Source organism: Chlorocebus sabaeus, chromosome 4 (genome assembly GCF_047675955.1).
Source record: "Chlorocebus sabaeus isolate Y175 chromosome 4, mChlSab1.0.hap1, whole genome shotgun sequence".
Classification (NCBI taxonomy): domain Eukaryota; kingdom Metazoa; phylum Chordata; class Mammalia; order Primates; family Cercopithecidae; genus Chlorocebus; species Chlorocebus sabaeus.
In genome coordinates, this window is record NC_132907.1 from 29562391 (window position 1) to 29572542 (window position 10152).

General features: G+C 35.6%; 1 protein-coding gene and 1 pseudogene across 3 annotated transcripts in view; one reads left to right on the top strand and one right to left on the bottom strand.

Annotated features, from left to right (window-relative positions):
• TRIM23 (tripartite motif containing 23) overlaps positions 1-9188 on the top strand; it is a 35039-nt gene extending 25851 nt beyond the window's left edge. For 2 of the 3 annotated variants that reach the window (XM_073014734.1, XM_007973919.3), the window contains 4 exons: positions 1752-1881; positions 2406-2516; positions 4306-4430; positions 6897-9188. In XM_073014734.1, the coding sequence (XP_072870835.1) occupies positions 1752-1881; positions 2406-2516; positions 4306-4430; positions 6897-7076 (546 nt within the window). In that variant the 3' untranslated portion in view covers positions 7077-9188. The remainder of the gene's footprint in view (positions 1-1751; positions 1882-2405; positions 2517-4305; positions 4431-6896) is intronic. The other variant, XM_073014735.1, reaches the window with a different exon arrangement.
• A 157-nt stretch (positions 9189-9345) lies between these two features.
• On the bottom strand, positions 9346-9464 carry LOC119618358 (U2 spliceosomal RNA; annotated as a pseudogene).
• Positions 9465-10152: the final 688 nt, after the last annotated feature.

Genomic DNA, 10152 nt, shown 5'->3' on the forward strand with positions numbered 1-10152 from the left:
GAAAGGGTATTTTGTCAAATGCTTTTTCTGCAACTATTGAGATGATTACATGTTTTTTAACCTCTCATTCTGTATATTACGCTGATTGATGAGGAATAATTCTTGCCTTCCAGGTATAAAGCCCATTTAGTCATGGTGTACAATCCCTTTAATGTGTGTTTTTTTTTGTTTTTTGGGTTTTTTTTGAGGCGGAGTTTTGCTCTTGTTGCCCAGGCTAGAGTGCAGTGGCGCGATCTTGGCTCATTGCAACCTCTGCCTTCCGGGTTCAAGTGATTCTCCTGCCTCAGCCTCCCAAGTAGCTGGGATTACAGGCATGCGCCACTATGCCTGGGTAATTTTGTATTTTTAGTAGAGACAGGGTTTCTCCGTGTTGGTCAGGCTGGTCTCGAACTCTCGGCCTCAGGTGATCCACCCCCCTCGGCCTCCCAAAGTGCTGGGATTACAGGCGTGAGCCACCGCACCTGGCCTAATGTGTTGTTGAATTCAGTTTGCTAGTATTTTGTAGTTTCCTCCTGGTTGCACCTCATCCTCACTATGTCAGATATGGGGAAGGGCAGGGATGAGTGCACAGAATGCCCTAAATTTTATTACCCCCTTAACTGGAATGCTTTCTTGGTTTTATGGCTTGGGTGCTGTAGCTTCTTAACTATTCTCTAGAGTTCTCACGGAAGTAGTTCTGTTCCATATATTGTTTTATTTCTGAGGTGTATAACTGGACTTAAGTATAGATTTGGAGCCATCATATAGATGGTAATTAAAGCTCGTGAAGAGAGTGAAAATATGTAGAATGAGAAGGGGCCTCATACAGACCTTCAAGAATACCAACATTTAAGAGCTAGATAAAAGAAAAATTAGAAGGAGCATCCAAAAATGGGATAAAACCAAACCAGGAAAAGTTTGTATCATAAAAGCCAAGCAAAGAGTGCTCAAAGGAGTAGGCAAAAATAACACATATATTTTGGGAACTGTTGTAAGAACTTTTGTATGTATTTAAAAAAATTGATCCTTTTAATAATCCTATGTAAATTTTGTACTATTTTAGTCCTCCTTTTAAGAGATGAAAGAAGTGAAGCAGAGAAATCATGTAGCTAGTAATATATAAAAATGTTCAATATAGCATTATTTGTAATATCATAAAACCAGAAATTACCTAAAATCTATCAGTTGGGGGTTTAAATTATGGTTTATGAAATGTAAAGAAGCCATTAAAAGAAAAAGGTTGGTCCATATGTATTGAAAGGATTCCATAATATACTGTTGAGTGAAACACATTAGTTTCAATGTGCGGGTGATACTTTTTTTTAAAAAAAAAATTGTTTTGTTTGTGTATGTTGGCCTGTATGTGCATGGGAAAGTGTCTGTAGGGATATACATCAGATTCATAGTAGAGATTTCTGGGAATTGAGCAGCACTTTTCATTTTAATTAATTTAGCCCTATTGTGAGTTTTTTAGTATAGCATAAAAACATGTTTAAATAAGATTTAAAGAGGATTCATTTGAGTTAGAAAATCTGAGAAAATTAAGTGGGTGTGTTATATTCTGTTATACAAAGACAAAGTGGTCAGTTTTACTAAGGAAAGATTTAGCCGTGGGGAAGGAGTTCATCTTCTTGAGATCATGGGATTTTGAGGAATACAATTCAGATTGCAATGGTTGAGGAATGAATAGGAGATGTAGAAATAATAAAGGTGCTAAATGCTATTACTTCCTAACTGCATGTCAAACATATTTAAAAATATTTAAATCATAGGATAATCGAGTTCACATTGGACCAAAAATGGAAATTCGGGTCGTTACATTAGGATTGGATGGTGCTGGAAAAACTACTATCTTGTTTAAGTTAAAACAGGATGAATTCATGCAGCCCATTCCAACAATTGGTAAGTATGAATATTGGTTTTTACCTTAAAGAACAGTTAATAGACAAACCCTAGCTTACAGCCAAGTTCTTGGGGTCTTATTTGATACTGATCTGTCATGGTGGTGGGCTCTTTTCTGGCTCTAAGATATCAGCATCTCAGAGAAAAAAATGTAAGATTGTATGGCTATGGGATTGAAATATGGATGGGGATAAAAAGAAGAATCAGAGTATTGGTGGGACAGTTGGAAGGAATAGAGGATTGGTGATCCTGGCTGAGGGTGTGGGGTGGGGGGTAGTAGTGGAACAGAGCTTGAAGGTACATGGATCTCCTAAGGACCTTGGTGGAGGTTTAGAGGGCTAGGAGCTGTTACAGGTATACATTCTCCATGTAGGAGAAGGAATGGGGTTGATTAGGCTTCAGTAGATATTGCTGCATATAGATAATTGATAAGTCACAGTTATAAACTGGGGGGTTGTCTGTGTTTGATGTGTCATTCATTGTAAATATAAATATAGTATAAAAGTAACTTTTTTTAAAAACAGGTTTTAATGTGGAAACTGTAGAATATAAAAATCTGAAATTCACTATTTGGGATGTAGGTGGAAAACACAAATTAAGACCATTGTGGAAACATTATTACCTCAATACTCAAGGTGAGAGTTAAAAATGACATTTAATTTTTCACATTTTTAGGATGACAGTTTTCAGTGTACTGATTTAACTAGCAAAGCTGATACTTATGATTAAGTCCTTGACTGTATACTTAAGTACCGGTGGCCAGTTTCTGGTCTTGTAAAAAATGAAAATAGAAAGATTACGATATGTACTTTTAGTTTATTCCTGATAAACCATTATTACAGAATAAAAGCCATACGCACCTTAGATACCTAGTCAGTTAAGAGTACTCTTGCTTCTCTTAACAGAGAATGTATATTATCAGTATTATATGGGTGTAATTGCTGGTAGTGTCGTGGTATAGAGTTGAATTTATATTGTATGATTCTGCTGAATTCAGTTAAACTCAACATTTATCCCATTATAATCTCACTATAGCCCCACTCCCACATTTCTTTCACAAATAGTTGTTACCTGCAGAAGAATTTACAGTGGCTTGCTTTTGACCAAACTGTATTATATCATATGTATACTCTACATAGGTTTTAGTCACATTTGGGTCTTATTCTACACTTTTGCCTCATAGACCACAACATAGAGCTTACGCTCATGCCACTTATTCTGTATGTTATCCTGCTTTCCACTAAGATGAGAGACTGAACAATTATTTTTACTTTGGCATTTTTGGTATTTAGTATGACCCATAATTAATAGAAAACATGTATTTTGTTTTTGAGACAGAATCTTGCTTTGTTGCCCAGGCAGGAGTACAGTGGCATGATTGCAGTTCACTGCCACCTCTGTCTCCTGGGCTCAAGCAGTCTTCCCACCTTAGCCTCCCAAGTAGCTAGGACTACAGGGGTATGCCACCACATTCAGCTAATTTTTAAATTGTTTTTTTGTAGAGACAAGGTCTCACTATATTGCCCAGGGGTCTCAAACTCCTGGGCTCAAGTGACCCTCTCAGCCTCCCAAAGTGCTGGGATTATAGTTGTGAGCCACTGTGCCCTGCAAAAATGAAATTTTGAATATGAGGAATGGTTGAAAGTCTGGGGATAGTTAACTTAGACATAATACTTTGGAGAGATAAAAATGGTGATGGTTTTTGTCTTTTAGTCTTTTTTTTTTTTTTTTTTTTTTTTTGACACGGAGTCTCGGTCTGCCGCCCAGGCTGGAGTACAGTGGCCGGATCTCAGCTCACTGCAAGCTCCACCTCCCGGGTTCCCGCCATTCTCCTGTCTCAGCCTCCCGAGTAGCTGGGACTACAGGCGCCCGCCGCCTCGCCCGGCTAGTTTTTTGTATTTTTAGTAGAGACGGGGTTTCACCGTGTTAGCCAGGATGGTCTCGATCTCCTGACCTCATGATCCGCCCGTCTCGGCCTCCCAAAGTGCTGGGATTACAGGCTTGAGCCACCGCGCCCGGCCGTCTTTTAGTCTTTTATTCAAAGACTAAATATTACTAAAGTAGTATTCGAAGAACAAGTAGCATCAGTAGGTAGAGGATCATGAGGCCTATTTTGAAATTTGTTATGTAAAAAATGTTATTTGATATACAGACCAATTTGCATTTGATAGAGCAAGTGTTGTAAATGCTTTCATAGATGGGGAAACTAAACCTGAGAAGTTATGTAAACTACTTGAAATCATATCGTTAATTTTTTGTAGGTGCCCCTGCCATACTAGGCAGACTCTGTGTGAAAATAATGATGGTAGACAAACTCTAACGATAACATAATAATGATGTCATTAAATATTTGGTTCATTTACTGAACTTTAGCAAGTGACTAATTAGTATTTTGGGTTTTTTATTTGTTTGTTTTTTGGGTAGCTGTTGTGTTTGTTGTAGATAGCAGTCATAGAGACAGAATTAGTGAAGCACACAGTGAACTTGCAAAGTTGTTAACAGAAAAAGAACTCCGAGATGCTCTGCTCCTGATTTTTGCTAACAAACAGGTAATGCATTTTTATATTGGAATATTTATTTTAGTAGTTTTGTGCATATCATAAAGTAACTGGAAATATTTCAGAAGACAGTCAGTTCCATAGATATTTATAAAGTTTCTTCTGTGTATTTTGAGTACAATCTATGTGAAAATGCTGTGCTGGGTACCTGGGAGTATACAAAATAGAAATAAGGTAGTTAATGCTTACCAGAAACTCTTGTGTATGCATATGAACCCATAAATGAGATACGAATACAAAGAAAACTGATAAGTAACTTCAGTAACACAGTGTTATGGGAATTAGGAGAGTAGTTCTAAATGTGGCATGTTGTAAGATTGTAAAATTTAGGATTTGAGTTGAAATTATGGATGAGGCTGAGTCAGTATGTGAAAGGAAGAACATCATAGAGAAGATAATAGCATGAATGTTTTTAGTTTAGGGAACATCAAGCAGATCTACATGTCAGGTCCAGGTAGAGGATGAAGAGAATTTAGAGTAACAGACAAGGCCATGCTGTAAAGGTCTGACAGGGCTAGACTGAGAAATTTAGGTTTTATTCTATGAGCAAAGAGGAGTCATCAAAATGTTGGATTAGTGGGTAATAAGATCATATCAGTGTTTTAATACTGTAATTCTGGGGGTAGAATGAATCAGGGCAAAGGACTGGAGACAGGGAGATGCAGTAAGTTGCTTAAATAATTCAAGTGAGCATTAACAAGAGTCTGAATTTGATGAATAGAAAGGCAGAGGCAGATGGAAAAGACTTTGAGGTAGAACTGGTGACCGAATGGGGAGGATGAAGGACTGGGAGTAGCTGAAGATTCCTAGACCTTGAGCCTTTCTAGGAGGATGAGATGCTTTTAAGTAGAGGTAGAAGGAGAGTAGAAGTGGAGCAGAGGAGATGTCATGAGAGGGGAAGAGTAGAATGAAGAATAAAGAATTTTCCCCTTAATAAAAAAAAGCAAACTATTAAGAACTGGTATATTTAAGACATGCAGATAAGTCAGTGAAATACCATTTTGTGCTCATCAGATAAAGATGAAAGTGTTTTGTAATTCTCAGGCTTATATACACTATTACTATTATTATTATTGAGACTGAGTATTGCTCTGTCACCAGGCTGGAGTGCGGTGGCACAACCTCTGCTCACTGCAGCCTCCCCCTCCTTGGTTCAAGCGATTCTTCTGCCTCAGCCTTCCAAGTAGTTGGGATTACAGGTGCTTGCTACCACGCCCGGCTAATTTTTGTATTTTTAGTAGATTCGGGGTTTCATCGTGGTGGTCAGGCTGGTCTCAAACTCCTGATCTCAAGTGATCTGCCCGCCTCATCCTCCCACTGTTGGTAGGTTATTAAACTGAGACATTTTCTTGGAGGATAATTTGGCAATACTCATCAAAGTCCTTTACTTTGCAATTCTACCTTTATGTATCTGGTAGACAGATATCCAGAGGTTATCCTACAGATAACTTTGCAAATATACATAAATGTGAACTTATTTTTGTGTATGTATGCTTATGTACGTGTGTGTATATATATGGATTTATAATAGCACATAAGCACAAAACTTCAATCTGAACATTCAGTATAGGACTGATTAAATTATGTTGCAGCCACACAATGGGAGGGAATTCTGAGCAGACCATCTGTGCTGATAATGGAAAGATACTTATCTTCAACATATTTACGTAAAAAACAAAAAACCCTGCAAGTTATAGAAAGTCTAAACTATGTTCCTGTTTGTGTCTGTTTGCATGAGTGTGCATGGAAATTTTCTGGAAAAATATGTTGTTACTGGTGGTTGCTCCTGGGAAGTCGGGGCAGTGGGTGTTCAGAATGGGGATATAGTGAACTCTTCAATATATAACCCTATATATAAACCATTTATTAAGGTTTCCATGTGTTAATTTTTTTTTTTTTTAAGTTGATGCCTTACATTTAGGCAGGCCGGGCATGGTGGCTCATGCCTGTAATCCTTGCATTTTGGGAGGCTGAGGTTGGTGGATCACTTGAGGTCAGGAGTTCGAGACCAGCCTGGCTAACATGGTGAAACCCCGTCTCTACTAAAAATACAAAAAAATTAGCCAGGCATGGTGGCACGTGCCTGTAATCCCAGCTACTTGGGATGCCAAAGCAGGAGAATCGCTTGAATCAGGAGGCAGAGGTTGCAGTGAGCCAAGATATGTCACTGCACTCCAGCCTGGGTGACAGAGTGAGACTTCATCTCATAAGATAAAAAAATTACTTAGGCAGTATGTTTCCATTTAGGTTGCAAGGCGTTTATTGATTTCATTGTTAAGCTAGCCTTACAAAATATATACATACACACACATATAAATTAGTTAAACCAAACTATTTTTTTCTATTCTTATTAATCTCAGAATAATTACTGAAAGATGAATCTAGGTTTTTTGTTTAGGCTTCTGTTAGAACAGATAGTTTGGATGGACTGATAAAAAATATGTGTATATCTTTCAGGATGTTGCTGGAGCACTGTCAGTAGAAGAAATCACTGAACTACTCAGTCTCCATAAATTATGCTGTGGCCGTAGCTGGTATATTCAGGGCTGTGATGCTCGAAGTGGTATGGGACTGTATGAAGGGTTGGACTGGCTCTCACGGCAACTTGTGGCTGCTGGAGTACTGGATGTTGCTTGATTTTAAATGCAGCAGTTGTTTGAAGTTTTATGGTTATGAGTAACTTTGCAACTAATATGTTTTAAGAAATTATACATCTCAAAAGATGGTAATTTAGGATATATATATATATAAAAATATAAAGGAATCTTGGATTGGATTGGGAATTCAGCATATTGCTTTAAAAAAATTTTGTGGCAAAATTAAATTTCTAATTGAGCAGATTAGATTGATTTAAATAGAAATTTATTGAATATACATTCTTTTAAAAAGTATATTTGTTATTTAAGTTTTTCAGATAATGTGACCAATGTACTGGGAAAGAGGTAGTCACAGAGAAAGGGTAAGTGAAGGTTTATTCTTTCAGTGAAAAAAAAAAGTAGCCAATTGAGTGCCTAATGAGACCTCTGTGTGAAGCAAGTGAAGTATAGCTTCTTCTTTTAACCTGCCTTTTCACTGAATGTTGGCAGTATTCGGTAGTAGAAATGACAGTTGCTTAATGAAATAGAATCCAAACTACATCTTTGGATAATAGGATTACTTTATGTTTATGTTCAGAGTTAACAGAACACCTTTAATGCTAAGAACTATAAGGTATAGAAAATTAATATTTTATATAGTGTTTTATTAACTTTCTCCTACAGCATTTTGTATAAAACACAGTGAGACAGAGTGAAGTGTTACCTAATTAGGCTTGTCAGATTAGTAATAAACTGAACAGTAATAAAACTGTGAAAGTAATTGGATCTTCATTTATGAAAGACCCATTTTCAGGACCGAACCTAGGTCAGAGTTCTAAATTGGTCCTTCTATTTTCAACATATTTAAAGTAGTATTTCTTTCTAATATAATACTGCATCCTTTGTGGGAATGACTATAGGTAAAATGTAGTAAGTTACACAGAACCAGGGCTGGCTTTATGTAAAAGCTAGTGACCTAAATAGAAAACGAACTTTAAGAGAAGTTGTTAGTACAGTGGGGAATGCTTATTACTTACTTCAAACTGTTTCCCAAAATAAGTGCATTTATTTTGACAATAAAACTTAAGGCTCTTCATGAAAAGGCCTTGAAAAGTTACTCTAGAGGAAAAATGTCTAAAGGAAAAAAAAAATTCAAAAAGTTTACATTAATTATTCAGTGTTGTGAGTAAATAAAAATGTGTGCTCTTTACTGTTTTTCATTTTTAAAGGATACTCTCTTATTATGGAAGCACGATTTATTTAAATAGGTACATTGAGATTTTGTGTGTTTTTTTAAAAATGTTCTGATACATTAGGATGAAGTTAAATCTTAAATCTCATTAGTTGAATTGTTATAAGGACAGTGATGTCTGGTAATAAGATGTGACTTTTTGGTAGCACTGTTTTGGTTCAGTCTTTTCAAATCTATTTTTGTTTGCTTAAAAACAATACAACTTTTAAAAAACAAAGCATTAAAAAAAAAAGCCTATCAGTGTTATGGGCAATATGTAAATAAGTAAATATAATATTTCATCCTTTATTTTTCAGGTAAAAGGTCATGCTGTTACAAGTGTAGTTTGTGTGCATAAATAATACTTCTGAATTAAATTATTTAATATTTGACTGATTTCAATAACTGTGAAAAATAAAAAAGGTGTTGTATTGCTTGTGAGAACTTGAACTGTACTAGTTAATTGAAGAAAAAAAAAGTGTAACACTAAGGTGAACTTGCTTCCCTTTTCACCAATTTTGCTAAACTTTGTAATGCATTGTTAGCATATAACTGAACACAATTTAAAAATTGTGCCTATACCTGATTATAATGTATGTATAACGGTAGGTGTTTGTGTGTGATTCCTTTTTAAAGAAATATTTTCCTCAAGCTCCTATTACTATTTGTGGTTGTGGTTGTATTATTTCACTAATCATTAGTTAGGACTATGCTAGTCTCCCCTGGGAAACTAAGACAGCTGTTTTAAATACAGTATATTAGAATTTTCCTAATAGCTCTGAATTTCTGTATTAGGTCTAAATATTACTGTATGGTTATATAAAGCAGATATGTCAAGTGTATAGCCCTAGTCTATAATTCAGGAATGCTTTATAACCATCAGAAGCCATTATTTGCACTACATATATGATAAGTATAGACAGCAATAAAATGTTAAGATCATTTTTAAGAAGTCCTATCATTCTTGAAAGTCTCTTTCTTGAACCATCTATCTAGTATTATTAGTAGTTAGTAACCAATTTAAGAAGTCATTATTTGTGCTGTGATTGAGAGAAAATAAAACAAAATGGGCATGGGTTGACATGCCTGTCGAATTTGAGATAGTTTATTTGATACAGCAAAATTTTAGAAATAACGTTTTGAATTTGCAACATAGGCCACATTTACTTATGAGAACAGATACTACACTTGATTTTAGCCAAAAGGCCGAGAAGTGATGTGCAGGCCATATTTAAATAAGTAATATAACCATAGTGTTTTGAAGGCGGAGCTAAAGTTTTACATTAACAAAGTGAAACTTTGTTACTGCCTTTTAAATTTTAAATGTAAACTTGTTTCATAAGAAAACACAGCATTTTAAATGATCATTTTAGAAAATGGCTTGCAAAACTTAGCCATAGCTCATGAACTAATACTGCTAAGAGAAAGGCTTTTTATGTAACATTAGGATACTTCTCAACTGGCAAAGTGGTAGCAGGGAAGAAGACAGCTGTATTCTTCCCTAAAAGAATAAAGGATGAAAAGGACTAATGAATAAGAATGAAATTATATCCTGATAACTTAAAACATGCTTTTAAAAAGACATGGACAATGTATGTTTTTAGGTCTGCCAATTAAGTTTTTAGCATTAATGGAAAAATTCATTAGTCAAATATGGTTTTCACTCAAAGCAAAATAATTGTATTCGTTGGGGAATGAGGCATCACCACCACTTGGTGGCAATATTACCAAAGATTTAGATTAAATTTTTAGGAATGAATAAAGCTAGGTAGGTAAGTCTAAACAACTAAAATTAGAAAGAAACAGTAAATGTCACATTGAAAAGTCACTTTCATGTCCAACTGTAAGTTCTACTTTTAAAAAGGAGCATACATTACAGGAGCACAATCTGGCATAATCTCCTATT